This window comes from Sylvia atricapilla, chromosome 15 (assembly GCF_009819655.1).
Source record: "Sylvia atricapilla isolate bSylAtr1 chromosome 15, bSylAtr1.pri, whole genome shotgun sequence".
Lineage (NCBI taxonomy): Eukaryota > Metazoa > Chordata > Aves > Passeriformes > Sylviidae > Sylvia > Sylvia atricapilla.
In genome coordinates, this window is record NC_089154.1 from 5,933,999 (window position 1) to 5,952,668 (window position 18,670).

General features: G+C 53.1%; 1 protein-coding gene across 1 annotated transcript; it reads left to right on the plus strand.

Moving 5' to 3' along the window:
* Positions 1–221: 221 nt before the first annotated feature.
* ALKBH5 (alkB homolog 5, RNA demethylase) lies at positions 222–17,576 on the plus strand. The gene is made up of 5 exons (XM_066329852.1): positions 222–513; positions 686–1,502; positions 7,449–7,529; positions 11,815–11,970; positions 13,585–17,576. Exons 2-5 carry the CDS (start codon positions 784–786, stop codon positions 13,766–13,768), a joined length of 1,140 nt encoding a protein of 379 aa, XP_066185949.1. The 5' UTR covers positions 222–513; positions 686–783; the 3' UTR covers positions 13,769–17,576.
* Positions 17,577–18,670: the final 1,094 nt, after the last annotated feature.

The window sequence follows — 18,670 nt, forward strand, 5'->3', positions numbered from 1 at the left end:
CTCCCTCCCTGCCGCCGCCGCGCGCCCGCGCGCTCCAACCGCCCAATCAGCCGCCGGCCCGCGGCGTTCGCCGCCGCCTCCCGGCCAATCAGCGCCGCGCGGGGCGGGGTGGGGCGGGGCTGTCGCTCCCGGTTAACGGCGCCGGTGGGTGCGCGCGGGGGGCGGGGTCGGGGTGCGCGCTCAGTCCGTACGTGCGCGCGAGGGGCGGGGCCGGGGGCGGTGGCGGCGCGTGCGCGGCGGGGCGGGGCGCGGGGCGGCCCCGCGGCGATCCGGGATGTCGGGCCGGCTCCTGGTGACGTAGCGGGAAGGGCCGCGCCAGACCCCCGCCCGCCGCTGTCCCCCGGCACGGCGCGGGACCCCCCACACCTCCTCCGGTTGTCCCCCGCCATGGGCAGAGCCGCGGCGGTAGGAACGGGCAGGGCGTCCGGGGCCGCCGCTGGGAATGTGCCAGGCCCTGCCGCCGCGTGAGCACCGGCACCGGCAGCGTTGTCCGCGCCCGCCCCGGGCCGAGCCGTGAGTGTGGCGTCCGCCGGGCCGCCTCTGCCCCGGCAGGGAGGGAGAGGGCGGGAGCTCTGTCCGCCGGGAGGGGGGTCCCGTCTCCCGTGGAAGGGGGGCGGGAGAGGGTCTGGCGCGGTACCGGGATCCCGTCCTCACCTCCCCGTGCCGCGGGGCTCTCTCCCGGCAGGGCGGCGGGTGCCATGAGCAGCAGCTGCGCGTCCCCCATCGCCGCCCGCCGCCGCCTGCAGCGCCGGGATCGATAGAGGCGGGGGCTGCGGACGCGCCATGGCCGGCAGCGGCTACACGGACCTGCGGGAGAAGCTCAAGTCCATGATGCCCTACCGGGACGGCCACAAAGGCGGCGGCGGCGGCCTCCCGCGGGAGCCCCCCGAACCTCCGTACGACCGTAAGCGGCGGCACCAGGAGGACTCCGGTTCCGAGCCCAGCGACTACGAGGAGCAGAAGGAGGAGGAGGAAGCTCGGAAAGTCAAGAGCGGCATCCGCCAGCTTCGCCTCTTCAGCGCCGAGGAGTGCGCCAAGATCGAGGCGCGCATCGAGGACGTGGTGTCCCGGGCGGAGAAGGGGCTCTACAAGGAGCACACGGTGGATCGGGCGCCGCTGCGGAACAAGTATTTTTTCGGGGAAGGCTACACCTACGGGTCTCAGCTGCAGCGCCGGGGTCCCGGCCAGGAGCGCCTGTACCCGCGGGGGGAGGTGGACGCCATCCCCGAGTGGGTGCACGACCTGGTGATCAGGAAGCTGGTGGAGCACCGGGTGATCCCCGAGGGCTTTGTGAACAGTGCCGTCATCAACGACTACCAGCCGGGGGGCTGCATTGTCTCCCACGTGGACCCCATCCATATCTTTGAGAGGCCCATCGTCTCCGTGTCCTTCTTCAGCGACTCGGCGCTCTGCTTCGGGTGTAAATTCCAGTTCAAACCCATCAGGGTGTCGGAGCCCGTTCTCTTCCTGCCCGTGAAGAGGGGGAGCGTCACGGTGCTCAGGTAACTCGCCCGCGTTGCCGAGGCTCCGCTAACGAGCCGGGGCCCGGTTGTGTAACACGGATCACGAGGCGCACGGATGCGCGCCCCGACGGCGCCTCGGGCTCCATCTCCCTCGCCTGGAGGAGCTCAGGGGTTCGCCGGGGTGGAAGGGGTGAAGCAGGGGTTTGGAGGAGTCCTGCAGTCGTGGTGGGTGGGGATTTGTGTGGGTGTTCTCTCCACGGCGTTTGAGGCGAGTGCTGGTGGGAGCGTGGCCGCTCGATGAGCTGAGCTAACCATTGAGTTTCCCGTAAATGGTTAAAATAACACATTGAGACACAAAATGGATCCTTTGCCCAAGAGTGGTCAGAGCGGAGCAGCTGGTAGGGACCGGGCTCCTGGGTCTATTCTTAGCTCGGCCGGTGCCTCTCTGACCTGACCTTAATGGTGGAGAGGAGGTGTGAATGGCCTCGTCTTCCCAGTCTGAAAACTGGGAATGCTGAGCCCTCCCTGCCCAGTGACGATGGGGAGCCCAGAGTGTAGAGCCCCGCGTGATTGTCACTTGGAAGTGCAGCGGGTCACAGGCACAGGAAAGGACTTTATGTGTGTTGAGGAAGAGCCGTGGAAGGTGGAATGACCTGCCCAAGGTCACGCAGTTGGTCGGTAGTAAAGCTGGAATTGGCATCGAGAAATGTCTGCTCCTTAATCCCCCTGCTTCCCGGTATGGGCTGGGAGGGGCAGCGGACAGGTGAGGGGACAGGCAGGTAAGGGGACAGGAAGGGCTGGAGCGTAGGGATCCAGCTCCTGGGGAGGGCAGCTCGAAGCCTGGCACCAGGACTGCCAGTCCCTTGTGTCCCTGAAGGTCAGAGTGCTCCCTGCCAGGAGCACGGATCACCGGGACGCTGCCAGCAGTGCTACCAGCTGTATCCTCCTTTTGGGGGATGGTTTTTTTGGACTGATGAAGGTCCAGGCTGGTTTTCCAGGCTCCCAGGCCGTAACACAATCCCTTGCTTTGGCTTGTAAATTGATCGCCGCAGGGTTTGGGAAGGAATTTTTCCCCCCACAAACACACGGCCTCCTTGACTGCTGCATCAATAATAAATGCTGAGATCTCGTGTAGCTTTTATCTCGGAAAAGCTGCACAAACATTAACTAATCCTCGCTGTACCCCGGCGTTAGGTAACTTGTGTGGATTAGCCAAGGATGAGGGAGGCTGCAGAGGGAGTCGGGAACGGCACTGAGGATATTTTCTCATTCTCTGGTGGTTTGATAGGGCTCGGGGGGGCAGAGGTCAGGGTGATTTAGTGAAATGGGACCCAAGGGGACCCATCCTGCCCTGTATCTTTTTACTGCAGAGCAGGCTCCGTCCCCAGGGATGGAGACTGCCGGGTGTGAGGCAGCTGCTCTGCTCCCTGACTTCGAGATACCAGGAAGGAAACTTTCTATCCTAATTTTCCTGCTGGTGATGCAAAACCCTTCTGCTGTCTTTCCTCATCAGGCCTGGATAAATAGTTGTCCTTCCTTTTAGAGCCAGAGGCCTTCTTTTTTAAAGACCTTAAAAGTTTTATCCTGCTTGGAAGCATTCTGGTAGTGCTGCTTATGAAGGGTCAGCCTCAAGTGTTGCAGTCAAAGCCTCCTGAAAAACTCTGGAGGAGGATCTGCAGTGGAGGATGGTGGGAGGAAAGAGAGATGCTTTCTCTGCTCCAGGACCAGAGAATGATGCTTTCTTATTCCAGACCCTTGCTCTTCCTTTAAAACTGCTGGGAAGAGGCTGCTGGCTCAGGGCTCATGGAATTGGAGTGTGGGGTCTCCCAGGGATGTTTGGGTTGTTGGCCCGTTTCACTCAGGTGCTGTAATCAGTTTGTTAATGTGGCTGAAGCAATCCTACAAACCAAAAGAAGTTCTCTTAGATATTCTTTTCCCTCCAAATCCGCGGGCTGCTTTCTGACCCACCCACTGCAGCTTGATCACGGTCAGATGTTCTGCCTTCCAGCAAGTAATAGACTTTAAAACAGGGATTATTTCAAATTTGGTACAGCAGTTAGCATGTACTTTACACTCACTTAAGAGAGATCCTGCCAAAGTTCTGTGTTGATAGGATCCTGGCTGGAATCAATTCCTCGCCTCACAGCAGATCTCCTTGTCTCCCATCTAACCCCAGCAACCAGGAGAGCTGCAGTCCCTGCCTAGGGGTGTGTCACCAAATCCAGCCCTTGGTCATGACTAAGTCAACTCCCCAAACTTGGCATTTTCTCCTCTGGGTAAACAGCTGCTGGAGGCAGTTGCCCTGGAGATGGGGAACGGGCACAGATAGAGGTGGCATGCCTGTAATGTCTGAGATTCAAATCCTGCTGGCTCAATGGCTGCTCCTGGCCTGCAGCCTTTGCGGGGAAGCCGTGTGTGTTTGGGGGCTGTGTGGAAGTTGTGAGGATCTAAAGGAAGCTGTCAGATCCCTCTCTTTGACCCCACAGCACTCTCAGGCTGGCCCCAGATTGCCCCTGTCCTATTCCTGCTCCTGATTTTAAAGCTGCCGACCTGGTAGGGATTTTGCGGAGGGGCTTTCCCTGTTTCCCTCCCTTGACTTTGTTTGCCTGCCCTGAAGCAGGATGTGGTGTTTGCCAACACTGAACCTGCCTCAGACTCTTTGGAAAGTGTTCAGACCTCAAGTGATGAGGTGGAACAAGATTCACGTGGCTGGGCTGTGCCCCTCTGCCAGAAAGCAAAGGCTGAGCCACCCCATGACCTGCTGATGAGCCCCTCCCTCCTCCAGCAAGGCCCTTTGTCCTCTCTTTTCACATCTGCAGGGGAGATTTGCTCTTGTAGGTTATGAAATCTAGATGACCTCCTCCAGTCCCCTCTTCTCCCTCAGCCCTGGGAAGCAGGTGCTCCTGCAGGTTTGTCCAGGAGGAATCATCAGCTCAGTGTGTGCTGCTGGATCCCAGTCCTGTGACCCGTCAGCTTCACTGGGGAGGGGCTGCTGACCTCACCACGTTTGTCTTTTTTTCTTGTTTTAACAATAATTTGGTGAGCACGAATCGATAGAAGCAGTGTTGGGGACCTGGAGGAATTTGCCTTCTCATCATGGGAACGTGTGCTTTGAGAATGCTCAAACTGGGAAAAAGGGAGGGAGCAAGGGGTGTGCAGAGCCAGGTGGGATGGGGGGTTCCAGGTGGATCCCTGCCCTGCAGCTGCTGTCATAGGAAGCAAATCTCAGCACTGAAACTGCCAGATATGTTGTCTGAGCACTGGAAAGAGTGCAGCTGCCGTTGCAGGAGCAAAAGGCACAGGTAACATTTCCCGAGTTCCGGGAGCTTGTGCCATATGGGCTTCCCTCCCACAGCTGGAGAGTGCTCCAGGTCGTCTCCTGGCTGTTTGCAGTGGCAGGGGAACGCTGTGATGTGTGTCCCTCCTGTTGTCTCAAGGCATGCCGGGTGGAAGCATAATCAGAGCAGGTCGGAGTTGCTGGAGGATGAACCTCCTTCCTTCCCAGCTGGAGGAATCTCTCTGCAGCTGTCTGCTCCAAAATAGCCTGATCCCTCAGAACAGGCTGTTGGTGCAGAGGAAGTTCCACATGTGCCAGTGGTGATGAGGCAGAGATTTGTTCAAGCTTTTCTTGTTAGAGTCTGTAGAACTTCAAGGCTTCCTTTCTGGTGACATTTGCACAAAAATATCCACTTTTATCTTGTGTGAATCAATGCTGGCTCAGTAGTAGCTCTTCCAGATGGAAAAAGAGACTCAAGGAAGAGTTGGGGGTGTAAGGCTGGACAGGCTAGGTTGGGGCTGGGGGTTTTATTTTGGGATAGTGTATGGAAAACACCAGTACTTGCCCATGTTCTTCTAGAAAACACTCTGGGACAGAGATGTCACACTCGAGTGCTCTCACGGTATGATTTTCCTTTCCAAGTTACTTTGGGTTTCTTCTCTGGGCAAGAAATCTATGGGTAGACCCTTAATATCATTATGGGTGTTTTTCTTCAGGGTCTGCCCCTTCACCCATCCTCAAGGCTGGGCAATGGGTGAGAAGTTTGTGCTGGCACAAGGCAGCACAAGTATGACACAACCAAATAATGCTTTTCTTCCATTTCTCTGCCTGTGCAGAGGCACACCATCACTGTGTGTGATGTAGTGCAAAGAGAGTTTTCCCACACCAATTTGACACTGGGACAGACTGGTGTGTCAGACTGGAGTGGTGGGGCTGTTGTTTGATGCTGCCCTTGTGCATCTGGGACCACAAACTTCCTGGTGCCACTCTGGAAGTGATCTGGAAAGGGTGTTCTTGCCTGGGGAAGGAGTGAAAAGGAGTGTCCAGGTTGAAATCTCATGATGGAGAGTGTGGGTCTGGAAGCAGACCTTTCCCTGGCATTCAGGGTGCTACTGAGGATGCTGAGTTGAATGTTAACGTGGATGATATTCATGAATTCACTGGAGCTTGACGCAGAGATTCCAAGAACATAATAGAGCATCATCATAAGCCCCTTGGCGTAGCACTGTCGTGTTCTGCACTGCCTGGAGCACGGTGGGGATGGATGGACACCACCCCTGCTTTAACTGGTCAAGCCTTAGACTTTCAGCTCTCCTCGCAGAGCAGGAAATCTGTGTGTGAGGAGGTGTTTCTGGGTGAGTGGGTGGGTTATCTAACCAGATCAAGGAAACCTGGTCCTGTCCCCAGAGAAGACTTGCGTGTGTGAGCTCTGTTCTCTGCTCAGGGTGTCCTGGATAAACTGCCAGCCCCTGACCCTGGCGTGCCAGCAGTGGTATGGAAAAGCCTTGTGGGGACACTGGGCCTGGCCTGGTGATTTCTGCTTCAGGCTGGGTATGCAGGCTTGAACAGCCTTCGCCCAAGTGCCTTGCAAGTTGTTCCTGCCCTTGCTGGGTGTTTCAGGAAGCTCTGAAGATGTTTAGCTTCTCTTTTCCCCATACTGGACTCCAGAAGGCTCTCAGTGAGCTGACACTCTCCAAACGGCAGGTAGAGGGCAGGCCCCACCGCTGGGATCTGCTGGCTCACACCCTCGGAGTGACGGGATGTGCTCCCAGCGTGGTTTGTGTGTCAGAGCAGGTGGTGGCTGCTCTCCACAGACCCACCGTGATTGCACCTGTGCTGTGCTGGCCACACGAGTCCAGCTGGAAACAGAAGCAGCCATGAGGAAATGCTCCAGCGTGTTGTGGGAAGCTGGGGCTGTCCTTGTCCAGCCTGCTGAAAATGTGGAGTATCTGGAGTCACGTCACACAGTGAAACACTCCTGCTGACAACAGCTTGAGCCTGGGCTTTTCCTCAGTCCAGTGAGCTGTTTCACCCTGTTACAGGGAGGTTTTAGAGGAGTGCAGCTTGGTTTGCAGGGCTGAATTTGTAGGTTAGCCCATGAGTACTGTGTTAGAGCTGGTGCTGTTCTTGTGGTGGCTGAGGATGTGCCATATGATGGGGAGGGTGATGAGGTGTCTGTGCTCAGGGAAAGGGGGTGAGAAGCTTGGCCCTTACCACAGCTGCACCCCTCTGTGACTAAAAAACCTCCTTGATCTGTTACATGTTTGGGTCTGATTGTGCTGCACATCTGAGCTGTGAAAAATGGCTTTTCTCATAGGCCAGCATGTTGGAGATGGTGCTTTGGAGGAATGTGCTCATTTTTTCCCCCTGTTGCTTTCTAATATCTTCATAAAATTAATTGTCTGAATTTACAGTTCTACATTTTTCACGTTTTATTTCACAGTGCTGGAGCAGGTAGCAGTTTCCTCTAGGGTGTGCTGAAAAACTGAGTCATGAAACCCCCCAAAACCCCCTGTCTGTCCTCATTCTTTCCCGATGTTTGTTCCTTCCTGTAGATCTAGTTCCTCTGTGGCTGGAGGTGGTGTTTGCAGGAGGAATTCCTGGTGGAAGTTAGGAAGTAGTAGCCAAACTGAGTTATTGAGGCTGAAAACCACTTTCTGCTTCTGCCTGGCATCTCCCTGACGGTGGCTTTTTGTTTCTGTTGTCAGTGGGTATGCGGCCGACGAAATCACACACTGCATTCGACCACAGGACATCAAGGAGAGGAGAGCTGTCATCATCCTCCGAAAGTAAGTGTTGAAGCCCTCCAGACAGCAAGATAAACGTGGATGTGGTGTCAGGATGCTTAAATACTTGAAAACTGCCTTGCTTGTTAATTTGCTGCCTTGATCTTACACCTTGATTAGGTGTCGCTCTGACGCTCGCTGGTGTCTTGCCATACCTGGCAGTGGAAGTGACTGGAACCTGTTCCTGCAGGGTTAATCTCTTCTTGGTTCTGTGCAACAGCACTTCATTGTAATGTCTGGGGTTGCAAGCCCTGCTGCTGCCCAGCTCCAAACACTTAGGATATCAAACTCTCTTGTTTTGGGCTGTGTGTTCAGGTGTCTGGTCGTGTGATACTCACATGTGTGAGTTACCTGGAGGGTCTTTTGAAGCTGATGCTTGTGATGAAGAATGTCCTGTGAAGCAGAGAAATTTTTCTTGGTATCATGGCTTTTGTTTCCTGTGGAGGGAGGAAGACACTGGTTTTGGAGGGAAACACCAAAGAGTTCAATGCTCATTACGGAGCTTGTCCTTCAAGTCTGTGCTGGGAAACCAAGCTCCATAAGATGTTTTAGAAAGGGGCTTTCTGTTCTAGAAGAGCACTCCTGATGGCATTTCATCAATCAGTGCTTGTTCCTAAAACCCTTAAGAAAATGGAGACAGAGTAAACTAACCGCACCCCAGCGTTCCTCAGTAAAACTTTCTTTCCTGCCTAGAAATGTCCTCTCTCTTCAGTTTCTTCTACTAGGAGACTGAAAAATATAACTGCTACACATTGACCTCTGCTGACTGTGCCTTGGAAGGTCTTAGCACTAATTCTGCTATTGAGAAGCATCTTTGTAAATGAAAATACACGACTTTAAGCCCAGCCAAAAACGTGGGTATTGGTGGCAGAGCTGTGGTTGTGGCCCAGGCTGGCATAAGGCTCGCAGGCAAGTGGTCTGGATTCAGATTAGATGAGCTTTTGGATGGCTTAGTTGGTTTCAAAACAAGTCTGGCAACATTATGAGGATATGGCACAAAGCCAGTGGAGTGGAGTTGGACATCTGGTTAGAGAAACCCATGGAATGAAGGCAGCAAAAACAGCAGCCCTGAGGCATTAGCCAGGCAAAATCAGCCCAGACCCAGGGAGGCAGGATGAGATGTGGCAGGAGATAGAGTGGGATGAAAGGCAGGCTGTAGCCAAACCACCCCACAGCTGGGTATGGCCACGTGAGGTTTGGGGCAAGAGGCTGTGATAAGAACTTACAGCTGTTGTGTTCATGGTGGTGGAGCAGCCAGGGAAAAGCAGCACAAATGCTGACAAGGAGTCATCTCCAAGTCTTGTAGCTTTGGGAGAGAAGCTGCCTGTCCTAGATTGTGGAGCAGTTCCCTGGAAAAGACAGACTCAGTTAAATAAGCCAAAGCTGCCCAAACTGGTGCAGATATCGAACGTGCCTGTTTAAACTGGCTCTGCCTCTTGCTTTCCTCAGCATTGGTAAGCTGAGGGTGTTGGATTGTTTCAGTCAAGCCTGGCTGCCCTCAAAATGCATCTGGGCAAGAAGGGCCCTTAAACCTCACCTGGTTCCAACCCCTGCCATGGGCAAGGACACCTTCCACTAGACCAGGCTGCTCAGAGCCCCATCCAGCCTGTGCTTCTCTGGGCAACCTGTGCCAGTGCTTTACTGCTCTCTGAGTAAAGGATTTCTTTCTAATACCTAATCGAAATCTTCCCTCTTTTAGTTTAAAACTGTTCTCTCTTGTCTTATTACCATCTCCCCATGTAAAAAGTTGTTCTCTGTGTTTTTTATAAGCCCCCTTTAAGTCCTGGGAGGAGCAGTGAGGTCCTCCTGGTTGGTTGAACCCTGGTGCATTTCTGCTGAAGGGACAGAGCCTGTAGCTCTGCTGGCTTTGTTTGCACATCCACCCTGATTTTGGGTGCCTGATTTGCTTCTTGTCAGAGCAGAAGTGTGTCTGCCCATCAGACAGCGAGAGGCTGACCCAACAGACAGGCCAGACGAAACCACACCAAGATTTTTCTCTTTAAGCAAAGCATAACACCCCCCCCCAGTAATTATTTCCACGTAGCCTCCGCAGCCACGGTGAATCCGTGGCAGTGTTTGCCAAAGGCTGTGCTGTGATTGCTGCCAAATAGAGCTTATTAATTGCTGCTTATCCCCGGCGAGGGTGGCCACCTCCCCGTGTCCCCTGCGTGTCCCTGCGCGCGCAGCGGGGCCGCCGAGCCCTGTGCCGGTGCCGCGTTCCCCGCGCCGTGGATGGCTGCACAAACGCCATTCCCCATCCCCGGGATCATGAGACTTTGCCTGGAACGGGCTGTTATGCAACCAGGAAAAGAGCTACTTCCGCTGGTGGCCTGCGAGCACCAGAGGCTCGGGAGCAGCCAGCGGCCTTGTGAAACTCCTCTTTCCTCTTTTTTGCGGTGTGAGGATCAGCTCTGAGCTTTCCTGATCAGATCAGTTGGGTCATCCCAGTTGGAGCTGGGGTATTTGGCTCTGAATTCTGCCAGAGCCTGCTGGGTCCCAGACGTTTGAGCCTGGCTCTGCTCTTGCCTCTGCTCCGAGTGTGTTTTTGCTGACAGCAGCAGGAGAACAAAGCTCTGGGAGCTGGAGGAGCAATGGGGCTTTGCAGGATTCTCCAGAGCAGTGTGGTTACCCAGCAGGTCATAAACACTTCAGTAGTCAGTATTTCCTGTGTGTTGGATCACAGGGCTGCTGGGAGCCAGTGGGGTTTGAAAGTGCTTTGTGCCAGGGGAGGGGAGGAATCGTGCTCTCAGTTTATGAAATGCTGGGAGAGGTAACGTGGGAGGTGTGTACAGAAATGAGACCTATTGAACCGGATCTTGAAAGCAATTTTGGAGGCTTTTGCTGCCATTCTTCTTTCACTCTCATAAACAGAGTTTCTCTATTTAAAGTAGGTAGGCACATTGTTCTCCATTTTAGTGTCACCTCTCCTTGTACATGGCCAGGTACAGAGGGAGCATGGCTGGTGTTCTCTTGCCCTTGCATTGTATTGGGAGTTGGTTTGTTTGAATTACAGCCCCGCAGTTGCTGCTGTATTTGAGAGGTATTTAAATCACCTCACTTGTCACGGGCAGGACCTGCAAGGCCTTTGGTGTTCAAGCTGGACTGGGTCCAGCCCTGGGGCTGAGAACAGCTCAGGATGACAGCGTGGACTAGCACAGGCTCCAACCTGGCAGCTGCCTGTGGAAGTGTTCCTTGTTTCTGGCATGCTGGGCAAACTCAGGCTGCCATGCCCAGCTTTGCCTGTGCCAGACTAGCATCACCCTGATTAGCTGAAGAGGCTCTCCCTGATGGCAGAGAGACGCTTGGCAACTGGATTTGCTTCCTAATGGAAGTTTAGATTGGGATTCTCCCGTGGAAACCTCCCTCAAGAGCTAAAGTTCAGCACTGGAAAGCAAGTAGTGGTTCTCTCCCTTCATTTTTGCTGCCTCTACCACCTGTACATGACACCAAGTCCTGTGATAGTTCCCCTTTGGGATGAGCTGTGCTTGCTCTCCAGCACAGCTTGAATGTGTGCAGAGCTGCTGGAAGGGATGTGGTGCAGCTTCTGTTTGCTACACCTTCTCCTGACTTGTACTTCAACTCTTTGCACCTCTTAGTCAAGCTGAGGAGCACCTGACCCCGGGAGATCCGTGGGCAGGAGGGAGTTTCCAGGTGGAAGCAGTTATTGCTGTTGCAGGTGATGATAGTTTTGCAGGGCATCTCCCACTCAGGTGGCTTAACTGGAGCTGTGAGTTATTGCCAAGTGATTTCATGAGATTTCACAGCTGCTCCAGCACCTCTGCTCCTTATCCCAGAGCTGGGGTTGCAGTGACCTTGGCATCTTTTGCATTCACCTCATGACTGTATGTCCCTAAGCCAAGGCAGGATAAAGGGAAATGGCTTCAAACTGACAGAAAGTATGTTTAAATTAGATATAAGGAACAAATGCTTTCCTGTGAGGGTGCTGACGCCCTGGCACTGGTTGCCCAGAGAAGTTGTGGCAGCCCTGTTCTTGAAAATGTCTAAGGCCAGGATGGACAGGACTTGGAGCAGTCTGGTCTAGTGGAAGGTGTTCCTGCCTTTGACAGGGGGTTGGAAATGAGATGATCTTCAAGGTCCTTTCCAACTTAAACCATTCTGTGAAACTTCTAGTACCACAAAGCTGCAGCTTGTTGTGCTGTGGAGTGTAGTATTCCTGCCCCTCCTCCCGAGCTGTGTGGTTGGGGTGGAGGGTTCTGCTGCGACACTCTCTTGTGATTCTTTAGAAACTCCTTGCAAATTCTCTTCTGTTCTCTTTAAATATTTGCAGAACAAGACTAGATGCACCTCGATTGGAAACAAAATCCCTGAGTAGCTCTGTGTTGCCACCAGGTTACAACTCTGACCGCCTATCGGGAAGCAACCGGGACCAGATCCTGAAACCAAAGCGGTCCCATCGCAAAGCAGATCCTGATGCTGCCCACAGGTAGGATCATCTCTCCTAAGAGCAGTGTTTGGGATAGTGTCTCGGAATCAGTGCATAGCTGAGGTTCCTGGCCTCAGAACATATTTAAAACCATTCTGATTTGCACCTGCCAGGTGCTTTCTGCAATGCCCAGATCTGTTTTATCAGAATGAGCGCTTTATGTGTTCCTCCCAGACTTGTGGAGGCTGAGCTCTGGCTGTAAGCAGCTTACATTGTTTATCCTGTGAGTGGCATAATGAAGAAGCAATAGATTTGGCTGGCTTTTGATAATGCAGTCATTCAGAACAATAGTTTCCCTGCAGCTAATCATTTCTGACCTCTATTGCCAAGCAACCTGTGCAGCTGCGTTAAACTATATTATGAAAGCAGTCCAGGGAGGCAGCGTGAGGGTTTGCTATCTGGGAAAGGTTAAGGACTTCTTGCAAAGCTTCTCAGGCCTGTTTTGATTCCAGAGCTGCATGTGTGTATTTTTGTGTGGGAAACCAGACTGTGTGGATGCTTAAGCTTGACCTTCAGGGAAGCTCCTTGCTGCGGTTTTAGACAAGCTTGAGCTCTGCAGCAAGGCTTCCCCTAAACACCTTGGTGTGAGCACACTGATGGCCGTGAGTGATGGCTAGTCTGCCAACTGTCCTGCATATTCCAATTCCAAAGCTTCCTGAGGATCCAGATGGCATTTTCCACACAATGGGTACAACCCAAAAGTTGACTTGGTGGCAGGGCTTGGCTGCCGTGCGGTCCCAGCCCTGTTTGAACCTGTCCTGGAGGGAGGAGGGTGGGGATGGTTTGTTTGTGAGCAGTGTTCATTCACCTGGACTCGGGCTGGGAAGATGGATGAAGATGTGAAGCTGGGCTGCAGATGCAGCTTCCCTGGGAGCACGCAGAGGGCCGGTGTCCGATTAGAGGAGCGATCATGCGGGACAAATGTGCACATCCGTCAGAGCTGTTTTTCAGCCTGATGTGACCTTATCAGGCTGTGGGGGATGGCTTGCACAGGCTCCTGCAGCAGATGGGTGTGAAAAACATGTTTTTCTCTTTCTCTGGCTTCAGAGACTCCAGTATAACAGGTAATTCTCATGGATATCATAGTGGGATCTCTCAGGAGCCACTCAGATAAAAGTCAGTGGTGTGTGCAGCCCACCTACCCAGTCCTGCTAGAAAACGATCAGAGGCAGCTCTGCAGAAATAACAATTGCACTGTGCTAATATTTGAGAGGACAAAGGATTTGGAGCTGTGGTGTGATCCTGCACCATAAGGAGCTCAGCTCTAAATTCTGCTGCAGTGGAGACAAACCCCTCTGCCCAAGGGAGTTTTCTTGGGGCCACAAGCTGCAAGTAAAAAAAAAAAAAGAGGCGACTGAAAGTGTTCCTGGTGGAGGTAAAGGCCAAAGCTTGCCTTGGGAAGGGAGAGAACTGGCCCATCATAGCAAAGTTCTCAGCTCCCCTTGGGACATGCAACTTGGTGATCTGTTCCTGCTCTGCCAAGTAGCCAGTGCTGGGAAAGCAGTGGGAAAGCAGGCAGAGCTATCACAGTGAGTAACCTGCAGGTAGTGCCCAGGAGGAAGGCCTGGATCCTGCTGTGATGTGCTCTCACTCCTGTTCTCTCCCTCTCCACAGGCCACGGATTCTAGAAATGGATAAGGAGGAGAACAGGCGCTCGGTCCTCTTACCAAAACATAGGAGACGGAGCCACTTCAGCTCTGAGAACTATTGGCGAAGGTCTTACGAGTACACAGAGGACTGTGACGAGGAAGAGGAGGATGGCAGCCCCGCCAGGAAAGTTAAAATGAGGCGACACTGAGGATTGCACTTCCCGGGCTCGTGGAGCTGATGAGATTGGCCTCCAGTCTGTGAAAACTTTCTCCTCCCTCTGGCTATCTTCCATCTAGCTTCAGTTTTGGTTTTTCCTTTCAGGCTGAAGAGCAAACAGGAAGGATTTGGTTTTATGAATGGAGGAATGCTGAGACATATGTGAGGATGAAACATGTCTAGTGCACATGGTGTCCTGAGTCATGGGTCAAGTGGGCATCTCTCCCTTAGGAGGCAGATAAAGTTATGCCAGGTTGTCTGTTGGGATTTCTTTTGAAAACACCAAAAAAGTTTAACTGTTTCATTGCGCAAGATTCAAGAATTGTATTTTTGTTTTGGTTTTTGGTTTCTTTTTTGCTTTAACACTTTTCCTTTCCAAATGTTCTAAATATGATGTTTGACCCCAGGAGCTGAAATTCCATGGTGGGCTTGTATTCCTTGTTTTGCCAAAGGGCTCCTTTGGTCTTTTCTAACCTGGTGGTTTTCAGGTCTGTTTTAAGGGTGCCCTGCAGTAACTGGAAGTTTGAAGCTTTGCAGACCCCTCTTGCTGCGATCAATTTCAAAGGGTTTAAGACATTTTTGTTGCACTTTAGTGTTCTAAATGCCGCAGGTTTCCTTTCCAGACCCTTTTCCCAAGCCAGCGTGGGCTCGCAGCCCTGTGTCCCTGCGCTGCCCTCTCCGAGAAGAATGTACTAGAGCTCTGGTTTCTCAGTGCTGGTCTGATTAGGGGCGTGCTGTGGTTGAGGAGGAAGGAAACGTGGCCCAGCATTGTCCCGAGATCCATATTGGAATCTCAGGGCTGCCAAGTGAGGGATCACACTGAGCACGTGCTGCTTCCCAGAGCTGGGGATAGCAGAGAGGAGTAGGAGACGCTGTGCTTGTGAGGGCTTGTGCCTTGGGACTCCCGAGAAGAGCCCTTCTCCTCTGCCCCTTCCAGGTGGAGAGAGCTGAGTTGGTGCAGCATTCTCAGCACAGTATCCCATTCTGAGGGAGTGGCTGCACTCACAGAACAGGAACAGGAGCTGCTGTGGCCTTGGGGGAGGCGAGCAGCTCTGTCCCCTCCGAGGCTGGCTCTGGGAGCAGGGACACTGCAGGGGTCAAGTTTGGCCCCAGTTCAGTGCATCCAGCACTGAAGTTGCCTGCTTTCTCCTGGCTTATTCCTGCCTGTGTTCTTGGGCTAGGGAGTTTTCTGGTTGCTACAGGAAATGCTGAGAAGAATCAGGCATTCAGCCCTCTGGAGTTGTGTTAGAGCATCTGCCATCATCATCTTCTTCTCCCACCTGGTTTGCATTAGCCCAGACCAAAGCCTTGGTGTTTGCAAAGTTTGGGGCCCAATGCCATATTTAGAGCTGTACTTTTAAGGAAAACTTCCTCCAGTTGATTCTTTGAACCCAAGTGTTGGCAGTTGTAAGGAGTAGTCTTATTTTTAAATTTTTACTGCTTTTCCCTCCCTCCAATTGTAGTTTTTCTTAGTGTTGTGTCCCTCACACACTTCATGGTCTGCACGCTTGGCAATAAAAAGATGTAATATATTTTGAAACCTGTTTGCTGCTGTCTTGAGGAGCTCCTGGTCTAAAACAACCCAGGCGTTGTTCCCTGCAGTGTTGATTTGCTGACATCTGGGTCCCACTGTCTGATTTTCACCTGGTGTTGGGGTTCTGCTCAGGCTGGATGTTGTCACATGAGCTCAGAGGACGTTGCCATCACCTTCAGCACAGTGCTGGCCTGTGGGGGTGTTGGTGAAGGCCCCAGTGCCTGTCTCTGATTAGCCAATGATTTTCTTGGTGAGAGCCCCCACTGGCTCCATGCTGAGGCATGGCCTCTGAAGGAACATGTCTTGTCAGTCTAGAGATCCAGAAGTTTGTGCTTCTGCTGCTTGTGAAACCTTGAAAATGCCATTTTCAGACCACATGAAGCATTTGAAGCAATGTTCCTCACCCTCCCAGCTTTTCTGCTGCGAATCCAGGCCAGCTCTTGGCCACAAAGCCCCTGTTTTGGAAAGCTTGGCATTTCCCTGATGGCAAAAACACACGCAGGGGAGCAGAGATCCCTTCTCCTCCTGATGGCCCTGTCTTTCTGGATCCATTCTGGCCATGCCCTGTGCCCATCACGGTGCTGGGCTCTGCTGTGGGTGCAGACGGTGACAGAGGTCACTGCCAGAGATCTCGGCTCTCCCCTCCTGGCTCCCAGTTTTATCCCTACCTCTCCAATATGGATACTCTACTCTGGTGTCAACTCAAAATGAAGCTGGAGCAGCCAGCCTTTCCATAGCTGCTTCCCAGAGCAGGACTTGCACGGGATGAGGCACTGGCTCTGTCTCTGGACCTCCTGAGGTCTTATGTCTAGCTTGGTCCCAGCCATCACCTCATCCCAGTCCTTGTGCAGTCTGTACATGTGCAAGTTTCCTTTCTCAGTTTGTTTTGGTATTCCTGCATGTCCTGCTCGGGAGCTCTTCCCTCTTCCCATCCGTGCAGAGGGTCAGAGCTGGCAGTTGTGGCTGGGAGACAGGAGGAGTTCCTCTCTAGCCACGATCTGCTCTTGGTTTTTAACCTGACTGGTTGGGGCTTGACACCTTGGAGAGAGAGGGAACAGGATGCAAGCAGGCAGAACCTGCAGCATCCCTCCAGGAGAGGAGTCCCCAGCGTGCAGGCAGGGCCATCTTCCCACTTGTACAGACATTTTCTATAGACACGGATGTATATGTGTAGATAACATGGTTTTTTAACTCTTTTGCACTGAACAACATCAGAGTGAAACCTGGATTCGAAACTAGAAGACATTTTTCACATGGATCCAGAGGTCTGGATCCCTCCTGTAACCTGTCTGGTTGAAACTGTGGCTCGGAATTCCTGGTTTTCTCTGCTGGGCTGCACACAGGCATCAGGTCAGGCTGGTGGCATGGGGCTGGTGCTGAGCAGGCAGTGGGGTGAGCTCCAATTTGGAGGCAAAACTTGTCCCATCTGCACCCCAGGATGGGCTCATGCACAGCCCTGACCCCGCTGGCTTTGTCGTGTGTCTGATCTGGTTGTGTGTGGTCCAACCTCTCCATCCACCCACAGCGTGTCTGTGCTCAGCCCCAAACTGGGAGCTACATCCAGTGTGACAATCCATGTGCCCAGACCAGGAGAACTGTCTTTCCTAAGGAAGGGGGAGGAAGGTGGCGTTCATCCCTGCTTTTTTGCAAAGAACAGGAGGAATTGGGGTTTGTTACTGTTACCGTATCTCGAGAAGGGTCAGTGGTGGAATTATCCAAGCCCTTGGATTAAAACAGCTGCCAGGCTTTGAGGAGGGCTTGGGGGGGCTGGGGTCTAGACCCCCACCAGCAGCAAAGAGTCTTTTACCTGCCAAAAGTGTTCCCTTTCCCTGTTGGGAGGAGAAACATTCGGCTGAGAAATGTCTCTGCTCCTTCCCCTGCCCACACTTAGAAGTTCTGGCTGACTTTAATTTTTGTTTTTTAAAAGATTCTAAATTTTTTTTTTTGTTACCAATAAAAATAAAAATGAAAAAAAAATAAAGAAAGTGGCAATATTTTTTTCTGTAAGCTTTTCCTAGGAAAAAGCGTGGTTTGTAACAAAGTTGTACAGTTCTGAAGTTTGAGATACGAGAAGTACTGTGTGAAACGCTGTAAATGGGGCAGAGATTATTTTATGTACAGTCTGACGTGGGGGAATCTTTTAATTCTGGTTGATTCTTAGGAAGAATTTGGTTCTTCACTGTCAGGGTTTGGAATTTCATGGTTTCATTATTTTTTTTTTCATGTATAGATTGCTGCATTAATTGAATAAAAGCAGAAAGCATCACTTGGCCTGGCTCTGTGTGGTAATACTGGGGGCCAGGATGCACCTCGGTTTCCCCTGGCAGGAACAAGGTGGTTGGGAGCAGGGAACTGGTTCTAAATAAAGGGAGTCACCAGCTCCCCGGGGACAGGGTGGCCAAATGTGGTGGCTGTGCTTCCTGTGATGTCCTAGAAAGCAGGGACAGCATCTCTGCCTTCCTCCTCTTTCTGCAGCACCCTGCGCTTCGGCCTCATGCTGAGCCCCTCTCACCCTCGTGCCTCCCTTCTGCAAGAGGGAGATGATGGGGTGGGTGTGAGATGCCAGAGAGGGGATGGATGGAGTCTGCTGGTCTTGCTTCTTCCTCCACTCCTCTTTCTTTCCATGTCTTCTCCCTCCTCTCTCATCCTTCTCTCCATCTCCTCTCTTCTCCCTCCTGTTTCTCCTTTTCCTTGCCTCCCTCTCTTCTTTCCTTTCTCCTTCACACTTCTGCCTCTCCTCTCTCTCTACTCTTCTCTTTTCGCTACTCACTTCTTTCTCCCCTCCGTTCTCCTTCTTCCCCCTCAGAGTTCTTCCTCCTTTTCTCCCTCCTCAGAGCAGACCCTCAGTCCCCGGGGCTGTGCCTGCGGTTCAGGCCCCTCCATCCATCCATGAGCCCACAGCCCATTACCGGGGCATGGTTCCCCGCTCGCCCCGGGCTGTTCTCCGCCCCAAACCCCTGCGTCACCCCAGTGCCGCATCTCCCCAGGGCCGGGGTTAGTCAGCAGGGAGGGGAAGCCATGCCCTGCCCGGGGTGACTCACCCCAAAACTGGGTGCAGGGCAGGTTGTTCGCCCTCCCACCTTGCGATGATGCCGTGGGGGGAGAGGAGAACAATACTCCCAGTGCCCTGGCGGGAATAATGAGTCGCCAGCCGGGAATGAGGCTCGAATGCTAATTCTGGGAGCCGGCAGGATGCTACTAGCCGGGGCGCCGCCATGTTGATGCACCCCATAGCTGTGGGGCACACGATGAGACCCTAAATCCACTACACCCCCTGTTTGTGGGGGCGTTGAGACCACGATAAGCAAGCTTGGGGCGCACTCACTGTCCCTCACCATGCCCACGGGGAGGCAAAACACC